Source organism: Leuresthes tenuis, unplaced genomic scaffold (genome assembly GCF_036924035.1).
Source record: "Leuresthes tenuis unplaced genomic scaffold, fLeuTen1.0.hap1 SCAF_2, whole genome shotgun sequence".
Taxonomy (NCBI): Eukaryota; Metazoa; Chordata; class Actinopteri; order Atheriniformes; family Atherinopsidae; genus Leuresthes; species Leuresthes tenuis.
The window spans coordinates 25,051,515-25,071,269 of NW_027325356.1; the positions used below are offsets into that span (position 1 = coordinate 25,051,515).

The 19,755-nt window shown below is 41.6% G+C and overlaps 1 protein-coding gene across 1 annotated transcript in view; it reads right to left on the bottom strand.

Moving 5' to 3' along the window:
• Nucleotides 1-377: 377 nt before the first annotated feature.
• LOC140302055 (protein diaphanous homolog 3-like) overlaps nucleotides 378-19,755 on the bottom strand; it is a 147,403-nt gene continuing 128,025 nt past the window's right edge. Inside the window, exon 28 of the mRNA XM_072380796.1 lies at nucleotides 378-824. Coding sequence (XP_072236897.1) covers nucleotides 478-824 — 347 coding nt within the window. The 3' untranslated portion in view covers nucleotides 378-477. The remainder of the gene's footprint in view (nucleotides 825-19,755) is intronic.

Sequence of the window (19,755 nt, forward strand, 5' to 3'; positions counted from 1 at the left end):
CAGCTCCAGCTCTTATTTGTGGTGCACTCTGCAGGGTCATTCAGCTTCTGAATCTATTTGGGTACATTTTCTTTTCTGAAATATTATATGACGTTAATATATTTAACGGACGTGTTTCTTTTTTTAAAAATCTGCTTCGTACATGAGTAACTTTGAAGGACATTCTGCAGGCCAAACGTGTATTTATTATATTACCTGGTAATTGGCTAAATTATTCATTATGTCTGCATAAAAAAAGGAAAAAGAATAGGTCCTTCAGCTTCATTCATTTTGCTGGGACTTAACTAATTGCCAGGCTATTAATGGCTGACGACTTTGTTTTTACAGATAATTCCTCTCCTGTAAAAAAAAAGAGAGAGAGGGTAGCAAAGGAAAGTACCAGGAGAAAGTTCTGGATACATTCAGAGCATGTTGAGCCGTGCAGGCAGAAACACACTATATATGGTGCATAGAATTTCAGTAATAGGAAAATAAAACTCATAAGGCTCTGAGTTTGGCCAGGAGAGCCTCTACGTCTGACTCTCCGTTGGTTTCGCAGCTGCTGACAGCAGGACCAGAGGACGAATACTGGAGGGCTGGAGCCGCTGCTTCATACTCCACCTCTTTTTCCACCACCCTCTCTCTGTCCAGCCCGCAGCTGTAACCAGGAGTGTTTTTGTACCTGCGGCCCGACTCTGAACATGCAGATGCTTTGGCCCTGGCTGCAGATGGATGGCCTTCAGACTCATTACGGGTCTCCTTGGCAGGGGGAGCTTTCGCCGCCACAGAGCTTGCATTTACATTCTGCCGAGAGCGAGACCTTTGTAAAGGTGCCCTGTTGTTTTCTGAGAGTGAGAGAAAAAAAGAGAAGAAAAAAAAACAAGAGGCAAAACAGTGAATACAACAGTGAGAATGAGTTAGGAAGTGAGAAGGAGGAGGAGATGCGCGACTGACTTGTTAAATGAATGGAAAGACAACGTTAATGAGACTACAGATTAAATTACAAAGGCCACAACAAGGGAGTGACTAGACAAGGGGAGGGAAAGGGTGACAACATTCATAATGCAGCAAGAATAAAAGTTTTCAGGAAGTAATAAACACATAAGCAAGCATATATTTACATGCAAAATAAATGTAAGTGTATATGCATACACATGAGGTCAGTATTCACACCAATATTCTGGATGAGTAGACACAGAAAATGTGTATACACACACTGATGAGGATGGATTCTATGCAGCAGATTGTGGGATGCAGCCAGCTCTTGATGATGAAATATACATATATATGGCTGATCAACTGCAACAGAAACTTAGTTGCATATTGGCATTTTCCAATCTCCTAGTCTTTTTCCTGTCTTTGTTTTAAGGTAACCTCCCACTCGGCTCCACCCTTCTTGTTTCCACTATCATCATCCATTCTCCTTTTGCTGCTCTTCGTCTCAGCTCTCTGCTCTTACATAAGTCCTCTCCATCTTTCTTACTCCTCTAAACACATTCCCAGGCAGACAGTGGAACCGAGCAACGCCCAGATGCCAAAAATCAGACTTGCATTCTGAATTATAATCCCTCTGAGTAGATCTCAGACTACATCATCAGTATGTGTGCACGAGAAGGAGAGGCTAAATCCATATTCATGTGACCTTGAGCGTGAGGCTGCGAGGAGCAGCGAGAGGAAAGACGCCGCTGCATTTAAAGTTTCCTGAGCCTGAAATGTCTGGCTAACAGGAGTCAACACAGCAGAGCAGAACAGAGCGACCCGCTCTGTCAGCCAATCGGTAATGAGTTTGGAGCGTGGCCAGTCAGTCATGACAGTGTGTTTTATGGGCTGGGCTGACGAATGACAAGGAACGTCCCTGAACACAACCTCTGACAAATAAATAAGGATAAAGGGAGGACAGCAGGCAAGAAGGACCAAACTGCAATATTAAGTAAAGAAAGCCAACAATCGCACTCTCACATTCACACTAAAACAGACAAACAAAAGGCGGTGAGGGACTTTAGAAGGACCGAATGGGCAGAGTGAGTTGCTTAGCTGGTGTGACCGAACATTTAGCACAGATGAAGATCCAAGTCTCCTGTGATCATCCAACTCTTTTCACCCTCTCTTCCTCTTGTAGCAGTCTCAATTGTAACAGCTAACAATTACTCCCCACTGTCTATCCTTTTGCTCTGTAATTTTCCTATCACGTCCCGTTCCTCTGTCCTCCCTCTGAAAACCTGTCATCTGCCCCCACCCTTCCTGCCTCGGTCTGCCTTGATGATGTCCCACAATCACACGCTTCCTTAACAGATAGTTCACTCCTGGATTCATAGCTGATGCAGTGAGAATAATAAACTGTGTTGTCAAATATTTGCATTTTCAAATCAGAAAGCCAACATTAGGGAAGGAGTGCAGGCGGGCGGGTATCATCAGACATAAAATGAGACAAAATCCAAGTGTGAATCTTAATTAGCATTAATTATCATCTCAGCTTTAGCTATGCATGAACTTATAACAATAATTTATGAAAAAGTACAAAGTGCCGTATCGTGACGTCTACATTAACACTTCAAAGAGAAATGGAAAAACAAAATAAGAACAATATTGAATGAGATCCTTTAACTAGAAGTGCTGGGAAGTTCTGTTTCTTCTCGCTCCGTTTGCCTGTGACACCTAACGGCCCCTTCCTTTGAAGCCTCACTGGCTTATCAATATTTGCTGTCATGTAAGCTGCGAATCATGTTCGAGAGACATAAAACATCCTTCATCTCACAACTTGTACTTCTTTACCCAACAACTGACAAAAGGGTTTATGCTAGGTGAGCTACTCGTGTGGAATTTCAACCCAAATTGTAGCATTAAATGGTCGAGAATTTCAAAACCAAACCCCCACGTTGCAGTGAACTGGTGCTGCGATGGGAGGGCTCCATGTTCGCTCCTTTATGGCAGATTGATACAGACTAACTGTAGACACAGGAAGGACAACTGGTTATCAGAATCACAGATGCACTTACTGTCAGCCAAAACATCAGGTTTAAGTTAAACTGAAGTAGTTTCTAAATCTTTTTATCTAATTTACCCAGCCTTACCGTCACTCTATCAATAGTTAAGAGATCTCCATCGATTTGCATCGCACTCCTTTAACATTGATGGACAGTTAGGGGAAAAAAAAAATAAATCAATGCAGCCAGAGATCTAGATTACCAAGCCCATTACCCACAACGGACCGCAACCATTGACAGTTCAGTCACAAATTTGTAGCGGCATCCAGCAGTCATGTAGAGTGGGCTCCAGAAGAAATCTCAGACCCAAAACCTTCAGCGCCTTCGACCAACAGCAGATACACGCAAGCAGCGTTTACAAGTTTGTTTCCTTGAAAGACTCATTTGGTGACGGCCTATTGGATTTGCTCTTCAATGATCAGTATGTAATTTTGTAGAAATTGTATTTGAATATGTGATGATACAGAAACACGATACTCACTGATTTTCCAAAACGCAACATCTGATCCGCACACTGTGACGTGGCAGAAGTTCACCAGAAAGCTTTTTCTGGCCCAATAATAGGAAGGAGCACAAGAGATATTCCTTTATTCCATCTTCAAAAACACCACCTCATGTAATCATTTGCTCCATTTCTATCAGGTGCTTCCACTGACACAGATGAGTCTCTCACTCGTTTTTCCCCCTCCACCCTTCCTCTGCTCTGGGAAAAAGTTGGTCGGCAGGCAGGAGACAGTGAAGTCTGGGCTGCTGCAGTGCATGGATGTCTTTTTTTTCATCCCACTAACTGCTACATTGCCACCGATGTGGTAACAATAAACTCCATCTCAATGGAGCAGAGTGAAAAGGCAGGAGCAAAACAGTTAACACATGAGAGAGCCAGGAGACCACTATTTTCCAGAGTGTAACCCAAGAACACAGTGTGACTGTGTGGATTAGCATGTCCATCACAGTGCTCGGTCTGCAGTCTAGAAAAGACAAAAAAAAAACCTGAACAACACTGGAAGAAAAATTCATCCCAGCTTTGAGTGTCTTTAAAACAGTGAATCTCAAAGTCCAACAACCTTTTTCCCAGCGACTGACACCGGTTGTGTTGCAACAGAGGACGAGTCAAACCTCAAACCAACTGCTCTGAATGGTCACTGTGAATTTCAAGATGGAACAAGAGCGGCTTGCTGCACGTCTGAGAGGATGGCATCGAGGCTTTCTTTTAACCAGCTGCAAATATCAGCAGAGAGGAACTCGTATTTTCCTAATGTCAGATAATTTGGTCCATTTGCCTCTTCAAGTGCAGATGCAGTTGAGCCTTTCCTCTCATCTCTCTTCTGCCCGTCTCTCCCCTGTCATGACGTTTGCTGTATTTGATCAATTTGTGAAGAGAGTAGTCATGCACACTCGCAAAAATACAGACAGTGAAGAGACTGAGGAGTGACTGACACAACAAGCGGAAGTTAGTGAGATCAAACGCACCCTTCTACACCTGCCATAAACCAAACTACAGCAAGCTGGGTTGGCAGCGTGCTGCATGTTCTGTCTAAATGATGACCTGCTTTTTGCTTCCACAAGTGGACTGACATCATATACAACAACAAAATAGCCCTGTGCGACACTTTGAAATAGGGCAACACTTTGAAATGGAAATAAAGTAATGTGCGAGGTAATTAATGATTAAAATGTCACAGCGCTTTTCAATTAATTGTTCAGTGCATGAAAATAAAAAAGCAAGAAATTTCCTTAAATCCACTCTTACAGTCTTCAAAGGGCTGTTTCTGGCTAAAGCGAAACTAAATAATGGAGAAACTTGCAAGAAATACTCCTTATTGGAGTCTGAAAATCTCATTTGAACAGTCGGGGTCATTTCCAGTTGTTCAGCGTAGGAGGTCTGGGGGAGTAGGAGTCTGTTTTGTTAGGTGACATTTTCAATAAATGAAGAGTTCCTGCGTCCTTGGTGTTATAAAAGAAAAATGAACAGAATACAAAGGCAAGATTACTCTCAGCAATTCAAAAAGTAGGAACTGGCCAGCTCTAATGTTCAACCCGAGTCCAAAACGAAAAGCAGTCTTAGTATGTATTGAGTTCTTCGGACACATATCTGACTCTTTTCATTTGTTCAAAGTTTAGATGATGGCTTGTGAGAGCAGGATGGAAATAAGAGCTTTGTGACACTAACATCGGTTCTTCTGCATGACGCTGGGGCCAATTTATTGTCACTGTTATTGCAGCCTCCCAATGTGCGTTTCGACAAATATGATCCAATAAGGAGTTCTCTGGGTGTGCCTGTTCAGAATGTGTAACACAGCACACAATGATGTGCGACGATTAAAGTAAAAGCACATAAATACTGCTGGAATAAAGAAGTGGTTTATGAAGTGAGGGGGCTTGATCTGATCGGGCTGTCGTGCTTCCTTCATCATATAAATTATGCAGCTATTTGAACTCAATTGTAAGTCTATTCTAAACACGAAAAGAAGGTTTAGTCATTATTTGTGGTTATGAATCCTAAACTGTATGTATAAGATGGACGAAACCATGGGATTTAAGATGTTCAGTCATTGCACACGTGCTTTAAAATGTGACGTACTTTTGTGTATATATCTTGACTTTTTGATGCCGTACTGTGTGTCTTTGCACACATTCAAGGAATGCGTTTGACTGAACCATCAAAGCCAGCAGATAGTAGTGTTAAACTGATAACTGCCATTTATTCACCCATCCTTCACTCTGAAAAGAAGTCATTAAAAGGAAGAATACAAGTTTACAGTAAATTGCCAAACAAACACAGAAACTTAGATGAATAGCTGTAGGTCATTACCGATTTTAAAAAATGTGTCACATCATGTGACCGCCTGTCCCCAGCAAGACTTAAAAAGTAAACACTAGCAGACAGCTTGTTAGCTTCCCTGTGTGTATTAGGCTGGCTGTAATTAAAGATCATTACCTGGCAAAGCACCAGTCACTGAAGGCTTGTCCCTTATTTGTTGCTAACTGTGTGTGTGCAGACTGCTCAGCCTACCTTCTCTGAAAAACATCAAACAGGATTAAACACAAAGAAAGGCAAAAAGCAATGAAAGGTGAGTGGAAGGAGAACAAGAGTGAAAGAAAAGGGGGGGGGGGATAACAAGGTGGACAGAACCAACAGGCAAGAAGTGTAATTTGGACTGAACCGAAATAAAGTACAAAAAGTGAAGGTGTTATAAAGAGAGAGGGAAAGAGAAAAGAGAGAAGTGTTGGAAGAACATTATAACGATCCCTGTGGGTAAAGGAAAAACAGCAGTTATTGGCAGCCGAAGCCTGTCTTGTTCAAATGCGAGTCAAAGAGTTTTCTGAATTGTAATTTGACCCCTCGTGCCCTCTCCCACATTTGACAACCTCGAACACTGTTGCAAAATATAGGAAAAAACTGTAGAATTTGCCGAAACATAACATTAAAAAAAAACCTTTTAGAAACATGTTCGGCTGGAATTTGTTCTTGTAAAATTTGACCTTGGAAAAAACTTCAACATTCTCTCTGTGTGAGACATACTTTCTTATGTCTGTGCTTTTTTCTTTCATATATACATTTGCTATAAACAAAAAAAAAACCCACCAAAACAGATGGTTGGAAGCTTTTGGTGAACTATTTTTCAGATAGATCATATAGACTGAAAGATGGTGACGTTTATATGTCAAAGTATTGCCTGATGAGGAGCAGATGTCACGTTAACACGGCCTGACGAGAACAGTTACAGATACAGTTATCCTCTGAAGACTCAAAGCTGGTATGACAGAAGCAGTCTGCTTATGTGCTTCTGAGTAGAGATTAGATGCTGTAACTTGTTTTCTGCTGTTTGGGTAATTTGCATTCACTTTTAACACAATGCTTAAAGTAAACTCTGAGCTAAATATGCCAGTAATGCTGACCGTTAAAGAGGTGCTCTATGACCACCACGAGTGGAGAGAGGAGAAGTGATTGAAAACAGAGAATGGCCACAGTTGCTTGACATTTATAGGTCAGCCTCTATGACTACATCCCTGTCACAATTCTCTAAATGGATATGGCAAAGGGCTTTACACACAGATGTGGAAGTAAGATTTAAATGTTTACCCTCGCATCTTCAATATGTCACATTTATGTATGAGGTGTGTATCTATCTAGATATGTTTGTCCTTATCAAAAGTACCTGATAAGGTGTGCAGAGAGCTGGAAGTGATGTTGGAATTGTTTTCTGCCTAAATCCAATAAGGATGATGTGTGGAATATGAAAAGGGCTGGGCTGGATGTCCCTCAAGTCCTCTGCCCCTCAGTTTGAACCCAAGCAACAGTGAGCTGCAGCCAAGCATGACATTGCGTTAGCATGCCTTGGTGGATTCAACAATGCTTCAAAAGTGAGCCTACTTCCCTGCCACTAGAACTGCCACCAAGCACATATTGGATCACACTGCATGAGATGCTCTATTGAGAATAGAACACAGTACAATTAGAACAAGTAATACAGAGCCTCTGTTTTAAGCAGTCTTTTCACGATAGATTACTCGGCTTTGAAATGATCTGTCCTAATAGAGCTTTGTATGCCTACAAGAGAAGAGAGAATAGTAAAAAAAGAAAAAAAAGTGCTGTAGAACAGGGCATGCACAGCAGTACTGTAAAACTGCAGTCTGTAATCATTGATGTAAAAAAGAGGTACAATTACGCCCAATATAAACTAATTGTTTTGCCTGTATTACAAAGAAGAAACACACCTGGCAGATGGTTACGGCAACCCAGGCTCCTACTCCCGCTTTAAACTAATTATATCTACATGCAGGGTAATGGACTGAAGATGTTCCTTTACACAGGGACATCGTGACTTCCTGGGGTCTCTCATCTCTCTGTGTGTCCGCCACACACACACACACACACACACAAGGATATCAGACACAAACACAGCAAGACAATCTGAGAGACACGCATCACTGCATAAAAGCAAACACACACACAGTGCACACACACACACACACACATATAAACACAGTCTTCTCCCAATAAGCACCGGCTATTTCACAGATACAGGTGTACGCTCGGCGTTCTCTGCGGCATCTGGCATGAATTAAACATGTCGAGGTGTCGGGCTCTGCTACCTGTTGTTGTTTGTGTGGTTACTGCCGGTAAATATCCCAAGCAGCCTTATCCTAATGCATATGTATTTCTCCTCAGTGAATTCACACTAAGGGTTTCTATCATCTGCTTTCTCCAACAGTGTATACCTGTCACACACAGGGAGAGGATAATATTGATCCTTCACACGCCTCAAGACACGAAGCTGTAACCCACCCGCCAGTGTAGCCGCAGACAAACAGACAGAGGAATACATTTCTCTGCCAGCTTTCAATCAGTCGGCTCCACGGGTTAATAAACCTGTTGACTTAGAAGTTTATGAGAAGCCCAACCAGTGGACTCCCCTTTGTTGTGTACCGAGACCGCAGTGGGGAACACAGCTGGCAATCTGAAAAAGTCCCTGAGTCATTTTCCACCATGTTTGGATTAAAAAGAGGACAGCTTGATATGGAGAATGTTTTCTCTCTCTCTCTCTCTTTTTTTTTTTCCCAAACAGCAGCACTAAATTTTGAAATTTGAAATCAAGAAGTCAAATATATTTGAGTATTGGATTGTTCTGAAAAGGGTTTATTTATCTACATAATTGATGTTTTGGTATTTGTTCCAAAATTCAGGTATTATCAAACATTTTGGTCACGACGTAGGGGCATTTCTCAGAAGCAAATACTTTTTACTAATAGTTAGCTCTATATACAGCACCTCGTAGTAGGAAATTAAAGTTTCTTTAAGCTACTTCACTGCGACCTGCATTTTTAACCTTTGTTTTTTATCGTTCTACTCATTACGAGACACACATGAACTGCAAATCATGAGGCGCATTTCTTTTCCAGATTGAGGTCAGAGGGTAATGGATACCAGACCATGAGGACGGGAAGCTGTCAGGACAGCCGGTGACAAAGAGCAATCATGAACTGCTGACAGCTGATTAAGCAAACGGATTTTTCAAAAATATACACAAATCTTAGTCTAAAAGACTTGGAATGCAGCTTGTATTCATTGTGTCCATGGCAACAAGATGCCTTCTGTGCCTTTTAAAAGCTGATATCTAATCACAAAACTAATTTAATCATGATGTTTCAATTCATTTAATCAGATCAGATCCCGCCAACGCCTCACTGTATTTAGTAGAAATGTTGTCATGTTTTTATCTGTTCACATTTTTTTGGGATGTTTTTTTTAAAAAACTTTTACCTTTAAACTTACTTTTCTTTTTCTTAATTTCAATAATGAATTGTCGGCTGGACACAAAAGGAATCAACGATAAATAGAAGAATTCAGCACTACCGCCTGGTCTGGGTGAGCCGAGCCTGAACGAGCAACACACGGCGGAATCAGCCTCTCTCTTTACATTAAAAGCTGATTAAATTGTTCTACATCCACTACAAGACTTCTATTCTTTTTCTCTTTTATTCCCTCCTGTCTCTTCTCTGCAATTGTTTGCACTGCCAGCTGAGGGGTTGCGTTTAACACCGAGGCCGACGATGGCAGCTCTCAATATGCAGGGCCAGTCCTGCCAAACAGACTTATGAATTCCAAACAGCCTGGAGTCATGCTCCATATTTCATTGAAGTTGAATATTTAAAAAGATCAACCCACTCAAAACCCTATAAAACCTATCGTTCTGGGGCCTTGTGTCCTAAAAATAAAATCGCAACTGCCATATCGCATTACAGACAGCCACATCAGCCACCATCTCTTAAGCATTTCCCTCCCTCTGTTCCCCTTTCTCTCTCTGACAAAACCCATCTGGTAACCAGCCCGTCTCCATCAACACAGGTTCTGTGCTTTCAAACAACTGTACACTTTTTCATGCCTCCTTTATCTCATTCACTTTCCTTTTCTCGCCCACCATCTGGAAATCACAAGTTTTTTGTTTTTTTTTGTCTTTACTTTGTCGGCACTTTCGCTCTCACCCCTCAGCTGTCCTTCAACCTCATCTCTTCCTGGAGAATCACACAGACCACCAAGGCAGAAGAGATAGTTCTCAGTTTCCTTTCAACGACAGAATGGGACAGGTGTCTTACTTGAAAAAAGTGAGACAGACTTCAATGTCGCCTGCCTCTGACAGCACAGTCTCAGTCAGATGTGAGTGGTTCAGACTAACTTTAAGAAAAAAAAACAAAAAAAAAACAACAACACTTCTACATCGGACTGACAGAAACAGAAAAAGCGCCAAACGAGATCGAAGGAAAACCTTAGTTTCATCCTAACTGTGCCTATAGCTCTGCAGGTTTTTTTGGCCTAAAAACATGACAATCATTCAGTTCTATTCACATTCATAAATGTTAGAAGCAGAAACCGAAAATGTCTGAGGCATCTGTTTCAAAGCAAATCAGGGTTTAAAAGCAACACAAGAGAATTTGTCCCTTTGTTGCTCTTTATCTCCCTCTAAAGTTGTGGAATGTAACACCACTATCATACCTTCAAATCTGTGTGTGAGCCTGCACATGTACAGCCGTATACGTGAATGAGCTGTCATACTGAAGAGGCTGCAAAGACACCATCAAAAGCCCACTAAAGCGACTTTAGGGCGAGGCGGTTTGGGGCGAGGCTGAAACCCAAAAGCATGAGGGGTGGTATCTCAGCCGCCGGGCGGTTTCAGACCTGGGAAAAGAAAAGAAAAAAACTGCGCTTCTAACTTGTTTTAGAGTTCACATACTTCTCTGGTGTTGCTTTAGTCATGAAGCAGAGTGACATGATATTGACTGGTGTCAGTTTTATCAAGGTGGTCATAGCTCTTCTTCTTTAAAAAAAAAAAAAAAGATTTTCCTTCGAGAAATTTGAGTAGTGACTACTGAGGTGAGAAAAAAACGCTGACATGAACCCTGTCAGATATGTTCAGAGACCAATATCAAACAAAAAATAAAAACATGCTAAAGTAGCTCCCTTAAAAGCTGTTTATCTCATGTTGTGCCTGGTACTGTTATTGCCTTGGGTTTGCTGACACTTCTGATGTATTTATATATATCTCAGTTCATTTATATTAGAGGTTCTGCACATAAACCTGACCAGATACTCACTCTGGGGGAAAAAGAAAAGAGGTTCAAGGCAAACTTCTGGATTCTTTGATATGCTATTATAAATGTTTAAAATTGGATGGCCTCATAAGAAATCAGAATCACTTTAGAAAATGATGGAAAAAGCTCAACCAAAGCCGACTACATGCAGGACTGCTGAAAATACATTTTCACGCATTTAAAAAGTGGACGTGGAAAAAAAAGAAAAACCTGACAAATAATGCTGAAAAAAAAATATCACAGACTTTTTAAAACTAACTGCAACCGAAGAAAATGTGTGCTTTTATATATTCTGACCCAGTATAAGTGGTGAATTAATATCAGTGTTTCAACCATTTCCACCTAATTGTATTCAGGGTTTTATCTGCACAACATGACGATGATGGAAATTTCTTTAATGAAAAAAAAAAAAAAGGAAAAAGAATAAAAACATTTATGAAGACTCAATCCAGACTTAGCGCTACAGACCACGCAAAAAGGGCTTTCAATAGAACATTTACATTATGCTAATTTATGCTGCCACTTCATTTCAGATACCATCCTTGATGAATAAACATGATGCACACGTGCAAAAGCCTGTGGGAAAAAGCATGTGCATATACTGTACACCCACCCACCAGTTGGCAGTAAAAATAAATAAATAACACTCGCATCAGATCAAGTTAACACAGACCGGTGTCAAAACTACTAAAAAAAAGCAACGCATCAAGGAAGGATGCTGCAGAAGCAGAGAGATGGTGACAATGAATAAATAACATTATCATAAAGCTGGTAGATCTTTATTTGGAGTGCTGCCTTTTATTAAAGAGTTGGGGCCACATCAGAGACGAGTGAATAAATATCCGTACAGTGGGGAAGGTACATCAAAGGAGAAAAGTACAAAGACTAACAGAACAGAGAGCACGCCTGCACCATCTTGTTGTACGTTGTTGCACTCTTTCATGCAAACCAAACACTTTCTGCAGCTGCACCAAAGTGAAAGCTTGCATGGACACGATTGTGTCATTTTCTAAGAGTCGTACGTGAAGAAGTGAAGAGACATTTTGATTTTTTTGCCTTCACTAATTAGAAAGGACAGCGTGCAGCGGTGACTTCTCATCTGTGCTTCAAAAGAACCCATCAGAAACTTAGGGGTCACGTCACGAATGCTACGTGTTTTTCTGCGGTCTGTTCCATGCTTGAGAGGCTTTGAAGGCTTTCTGCGCCTTGAAAATAAAAAGCTGGGTGCTGCCTTAGCATCATGCAGGGAATGAATCCTCTCGTGTTATGTGAGTGCAAGGATTGGGTTTGTCCATTTGTTCTCAGCAGTTTGAGTCTGAGTCATCAGAGAAAAGAAAAGCAAAATCCACATGGCATCACCACAGTGCTTTGGGCTAATATTGCCATGCTCTCCTGCAACCGCTGGAGCACGCTGACATATCAATGCAATTAGAGTCATGGCTGTGTCCCAGTGAAGGTCAGCTAACACCACTCAGACTAACACAGAGACAGGAAGCAAGTGAGAGAAGCCGGGGAGGCAGGCTGAGATGAAACAAATTAAGTGAGAGGGCAGCATGGCTGCCTCTGTCCAGAGGCCTCCTCCCTCAACTCTCACGCTGGACTGGCAATTAAAAATACATGCATCAATGATCTATGCAACTCTCTGAAGAACATATAATCACACATTCACATGATCAACACACATGCAAATGGGCAGAGACGTTCTGCAGAGTGTGTGGTGCAGAATTTATTTCCTTTGGTCTTAAACCCGATAGCCAGAAGTCTTTTTCCTGCATTCAATGAACCTTTAATCAATGCAGCAGACAAATGATGCAGTGAAACAGGAGGTGGTACATATCTTGGCTAAGAGGGACGTGTTAACCCAATCACCTCGAAAGATATAGACCCGCCCAAAGAAAGCTGCAGTTAATCACACATGCAAGACAGAAATTGGTAAGCCAAGGACGGAGGTGTTGATAGAATTGGGCCATATTGATTTTAATCAATAGGACTGAGAGGATGAGTCTGCTCTCTTCTGATGAGGAAAAACATTTAATCTGTGAAGCTCGTTTTGCAGCTAGTTGTTAGCAGACACCCAGGGAATAAATTTCAAGCTGTGTGAGACACGTAGCAATGACCTCAGTATGAAGGAGTGTGTAGAATTGCTGGTGTTTATGCGTAGGGAATAGATTGTTAAATAAGAATCCCATCACTGGTTCAGAACGTTTAAGTTGCATCTGAGCATGTATTGATGGTTCAGCACAAAAGCATCCTTTGCACAGTTGGCCTGAGGGAAAAGTCCAGCTCTTCAGTGTGAATGTGTCATCCATCTTATTCCCTACTGAAAGCTCCCACGGGGCCCACAGAAATCCATGCTCCCTTTAGATGTGTTCTAAGTCTAAGCCGTCCATGGAGGCTTTAGAAAAGTGGACAGTAGAGAGGGTTAATATTGCAAATGGCTGGCAAGGGAACACGGTGAAAAAAAGGTGGCAACTGGTTTTAACGATGAGAGAGAGATAGATAGAGAGAGAGAGAGGCTTAAAGTAGAAATGTGCTCGCATCTATACATGACTGCATCAATAATCCTTGAATCACAAGAAGGTCCTGCTGGCCCTTCATAGAAATAAATAGTTTTTCAGTGCCCATGTTAGCCTTGACCCACGGAAACGTGTAGGGCAGATGTTGAAGAGGAGGTGTTTTGTTGTGTGGGGGTGATCATCCTCCTTGTACATCACGCTCAAAAATCAACATCTGAAGATTTCTTGAAGATGAAAATGTTGAAGAAATCAAAGCAAACGTGTGTCACCGCACACAAACACACACTCACAGACGCTGAGGGTGTCAGGAAATGAAATCGATAAGTTGGGCTACAAGATACGGCTGCATCGATTTAAAATGCTTGAATCGGGGCAAAGCTAGGAGGGAATAGCAGCTGAATCGATGGAAGCATTTTGGTATCAGAAAAGCCTGATAGGAGACCGTTTCTTTTTTTTTTAAAGCAGCTAAGCCTGTCTGTTATGCCTGTGCTTGTCTCTCTTGTATCCACCAGTGTGTCAGCTTAGTGAAAGTTCAGTTCATTACCACCCTCTGCTAAAAAAAACATGAGCACTATTCGGCCGGGCAGATGTTTTTACATAGGTGTATAAATAATAAGTTACCTTCCCCATCACAAAGAATCGCAGGCTACTGTGAAACGATAATGATAATAAACAATAACTAGGGTTTGTGACAGCATTCTACAGAAGGATGACAAATGAAAGGGAAACACTACAAAGTTTCATTTTCTCTAAAAGTGTGACTTATCTTTAAGTATACTTGGCATCTTAATTGAAAATGTGAAAGATATGAAAGTGGTCTTTGAAGAAGACGGTCCATCAGCTCACTGAGCCGTTTTGAAAAAGATGGAGACAAATGCAGACGAGTCAACTTGGGAGCCAGAGAGCCACGGCTCATCTGGAACCCACGAACGCAGGATGGACAGCACACTGGGTGATCAATAAATGCTCTTTGTAATGAAAATGTGACAAACCAGTTTGAATAACTTACTTTACTTCAAACACAAATGTCACTCCATCAATTGTTAACTGTCTCTTTAAGATGGTGGCATGATGATGGATGAAAGCAACAAGTTTAACACTCATGTCTCATTTTCAGAGCGTGGGATAAATTTGTGTATTTCTAAACCTATGCAGCATTTATTCAGAGCAGTCACATTGTTATGCGTTTGTTTTCTTTCATCAGCCTATGAGCAGAACAATGGCTCAGTGTGATACATTAGAGCATAAAGGAGGGGCCTGCAGCACAATCCTAGTAGTAATTATCACAACACCAATCCGCAAACACGCACAAGACATAACAAAAGAACAACAGTTAACTCGAGAGTGGAAACAAAGGATAAATAACTTCTGAAAAGACAGAGCACCATGGCAGCAGGTAACGATGCCGTTCTCTGCTCCAAGCACTGATCAGACAGGGGAAATAGGTCAGACAGGGGCATTTATTTAGGTCCGTGCGTGTGCACGTGTCCCGGCTATTCTGGGACGTTTGTGAATCAACATTTACTTCCAGTTACAAATGCCTCATTACGCTTTCTCCCCAAAGAGATATCCAAGCAAAAAACCACAACAATATTAAAAGAAAAAAGAATGGCACAGTTCCTAACAGCAGCGCCATCAACAACCGCAAATAGGAAGGATCCTACATACACCCCCAGAAAAACAACAACAGCAGAGAGACATCAAAAGGCATGCGTGTTAGCATGGTGAGGAATGGGTTTTACAGAAGAAAAGGGGGAGAGAAACAAAGAAAAAGAACTTGTGCATCTGGTTAAATCAGAGTGCAGGACAGAGGCACAGAGGAAGGTATTTTTTACTAAAACCTCGAGCGAGCCTGAGAGTTTTGCCTTGTTAAAAATATGTCACATTAATAAATGAAACAACAAACCCCAGAAGAAGCAATTATGCTAACACTGCAAAGAAACTCTTTGGCACGTAGTCCAGAAGATCAACAGCAACAGGTACGTGAGGAAAACAAACCAAAGGAATCCAGATGGGCAAACTAGCAACTGAGCGTTTTTCAAATGAATTCAAGTGGGCTGTAATAAATGCTTAATAGAATCTAAAAGCAGGGTACCAAAAGAGCTTGGGTGTATTTTTCAAGCGTGGAGTCTCAGATCAAGTAGAAAATGATAATTCAGTTGAAATAATGTGTCAGGATGTCTTGAAGAAAGCATCTTCCCAACTAATAGAGTCAGTGAAGCCAAAACAGAGATCACAAAACTCCAAACTGGCCTTTTTTTCTTCAGTAGGTTAATTGGAATGAACCAAACAAGTCTCTGCCACCGGCACACACTACTCTTCACTGTCATACTGTTACCTGCTGATCCTCTGTAGGTAAGTCTCATGCAGTTACTGCTGCCTCCCACACATTCAAAACGCACTGAAACAGAAGACAAAGCATACACAGAGCAGCACCACTGAAGAAACGGCATCAACGGTGTTGACTTGGTGATGGGAAGAGTCAGAGGAAAGTGTAGACAAAACCTGACTTCTCATATATCCATGACGACAATTACGGTAGTCACTGCAGTAATGCCTGGCTGTAGCTCTGGGCATGCACAAATCAGATTTAGTCTGATTTCATATCTGCCAAACCACTTGGCAAGGCGGTCAGGCTCACATTGTTATTGGAATTGCTCTAGTCTGGATATAATCAGACATCTTGAAACCCAGAAGGGAGATAAAAAGGAGAACCAGCTTACATATCTGCTAAGATCTGGGGGTATTATCCTGTTGTATACATGTTCAGTAGTGCTCCGGACTTGCTCTGATATAGATAGAATAGAATCAATCGTTTAATTGATGAAATGATCATAATAAGACCCTATTCAACGTGAGGGAAGTGAAGTGCGAGTCTGCAGGTTCCACTGAAGAGACAAGGAAAGACTCTTTCAGAATCATGTCTTTGGGGACCTGCTCTCACCCCATTTTGGTTCTAAATTCTTGGAAACTTGATCAAAATGTCTTCATTGTCTAAAAGCTGTAAACATTTACAGGCTAAACATTAAAGCTTCCATGAGTAGACAAACACATAAATCTGTGGAGCCATACTGACTTCAGACATCAGTAACAACTCGAGGACAGAAGGGAGCAAAACTAGCAGAAGTTCCCATACTTCAAGGTGAGAAATGATTACTTTATAGGAGAGTAAGGAGGAGTTACATGGATACGAATTAAACGAGGTTTCCGTAACTGTAACCTTCTGTTATGGGGTCTATAAATTGTTCTCAATCTTCAAAATGTCATTGTGGTTGAAATTGGTTTAAAGCACACATCTCAGTTGTTTATTGTATAAGTAGTGGTGGATTCTGCTACAGGCGTGTTAATCTCACACTAACTAACCTGCTACTAACTACTGTACTACTTTTGTTGTTTGCTTTTAACACTTCATGTGAGAAGGCCTGGGCCTGGGAAGATGATTACAAATGGAATTAAAGCATGAACTAATAAAACATTTCAACACAGTTACTTATTCGCGCTGGGTGTTGGACCAGATTACACTCTGCCACAAAATGGTTAATTAAGAGAAACACAGCTGGTTAATTAGTGTGTGTAGCTGGATGTCTGTGGAGGCTAATTTACCAAAGAGCAAAAAAGATGACTGGCATGGCTGCAAATTGGCAATGCAGAAATAATTCTTTAAACTGCGAACAGTGCGGGCCTTCCGTGAGCTCCTGTGTACCAGCATGCACACCGGTAATTATAATCATCAATACTAGAGGAAAAGCATTTGGAATGAACAAAGGTGAAGTGACTGTTGGAAGTGTTTCAGACTTTATTGGGTCTGAATAACAACAAAGTGGGAGCAGAATACTAGGAGACAATCAATGGGATGTTCCTGTGCATTTTAAAAAGTTCAGATTTAATCAGTGATTATGTTTTCATGACTTCATATAAATGGATTACTGCTGAGAAAGTTCCAAAAGCCATCTTGAGGATTTGTTACTCCTGATCACTTCTACTTGACAGCGTCATACATAACAATGCGGTCCATGTAACCGTCTGAAATCCCGGAACACAGCTCAAACAGCGATGACATTTCTGAGGTTCGAGTTGTTTGGCAGTGTGAAAATGTCATTCTTTTTGTGGCCCCACTCCGAGAAGCTTTAAGCTCAGCTTGTCTGTCAGGAAACCCTCTAACTCTCCAAACTGACATTGCTCTGACCGCTGTCTGCCACAAGTGAGACACTGACCGGCACTTCACCCAGCCCCCCCCCCACAAAACCTGAGTATCCCTTTAACCACAGATAATGTACTTATTTTCAAAGCATGTGGACACAAAACAACATGCCGGAGGCTTCAAAAGCAACAAAACACTCATTAACACACATTCACAAAATAAAAACTTCTGAACAGGACTGCGTGATAAAATGATCTCAAAGTTAGACCGAAATGAAATTTATGTCAGTATTAGTGATAAGCATTAAACATTTTCAGGTGATCCACTGATAGAGCCTGTCGCTGAACGCTGACAGATGCAACATGAGCCAAAGTGTCCCACCATAAAGTTAGAGTACGCACTTCATCATTACTTCAAAAACATTGTTTGAGCTACCAGCTGCGAATAGGACTGAAGGCACGTGAGGGAGAATAAGTGGACCTGGGGAGAATCACAAAAGGAGTGAGACCGAGAGTGAGCTTGCGTTATCTTTCTTAACAGCTCAGGTGTTTATTTAGTAAAACCTCTCAAACGAAAAAGAAATATCCCCATTTTTCTGTGGAGCTACATGCAGCGAATGAATTCAGCCCCTCTTCCTCCGTCTATAGTGAATGGCCAACACACCGTAATGCTCCATCAACCCCTCCCCTCTATATGCACAGATAGAAGAAATCAATAAACACAGACGCAAGGCTTGTTGAGTTTGGCGGTTACAACCTGAGCACCTTTGTTGCAACATTTAAGCCTTCCTGGACACTTTTCCCTCAAGAAAATCTCTGGCAAACAATGTAGGCCTGGGGTGTGTGTGTGTGTGAAGTGGTCATGGGGACAGACAATTTTAGTAGAAGTTCCAACCAGTGCAACAGCCATTCAGCTGACAATGACATGCATGTGTTGAGAGAAAAGAAATGTGAGGGTAATATGTTGCATTTGCAATGATATGCAATTTGAATATAATAGTGAATACATATGAATATAGCTAAAAGTTATGTCATTGTAAACATCTGGCCAAATTCTGTAATAACATAATAATAACACTGACTTTTTTTTAGCACATCCCTCATATGCGCATATCCATCCCCAGATGGATCTGTGTTGTCATCATCAGGGGCTACAACGGCTACTTGGCTGAGGAGTACGGTGCATGCATGTAGGAGCAGCCTCGTAAACAGGTATGCCTGGAAGAGAACCAGGGCAATCAAGTCGGACACCCTCTGAAACATCTTTCTGTGTGGTGCCAGTCGGTGGCTACTAATGGTCCGTCGCCATAGGTGGGTGGAGCAGAAAAAAGAAAAGGGGAGACGTGATCTTTGTAAAGACCATGCTTTCCACTCAGCATGCCCACACTAACTGCTGTGAATAAAACACAGGGGATACAGGGAAGGGGAGAGGAAAAAAAAGAAAGCCAAAGGAAAAGAACAGTTGGAGAGGAGTAATGTTTTTTTTTTTTGTCTTGATGTGGCGAGACAGGCCCAGAATGGCTGACGTCATTTGATAGCATGGAGGTGTAAAGATATATATACAGATGCTTTATTTTCTACATACATACACACATGTGCTTCAAAGTCTATATATCAATTTTCTGCTCACCATAGCAACATGAACATGACAGATAGTGCCTAGTACACAGCTCACGCTTATTAATCCATTATACTCCACTATCTAGATCTCATTATAACCTGATTACATGACCTGTTGAAGTGATGTTTGAAACAGCTGTACATGTGCAGTTTTGCAGTCGCAAAATGGCCCCAGGACACAGGCAAGCATACACAGACACAAATCATGCTAATGTCTCCTCCTCTGTGGCTCCTTTTCAAAATGCTCGTGGCATTTTGTACAGGAAGACTGTGACGAATCTTGACAGTATCTCCCTTGTTACAACTCCCTCTCCCCCTTTCCCTCGCCCCCTATCTGTCATGCAGGAGGTGTTGTGGTGGCAAATGGGTGAAATGCCATGTGGTGCAAGGGACTTTGGCATTTGTATATGCTGAGAGTAAAAACC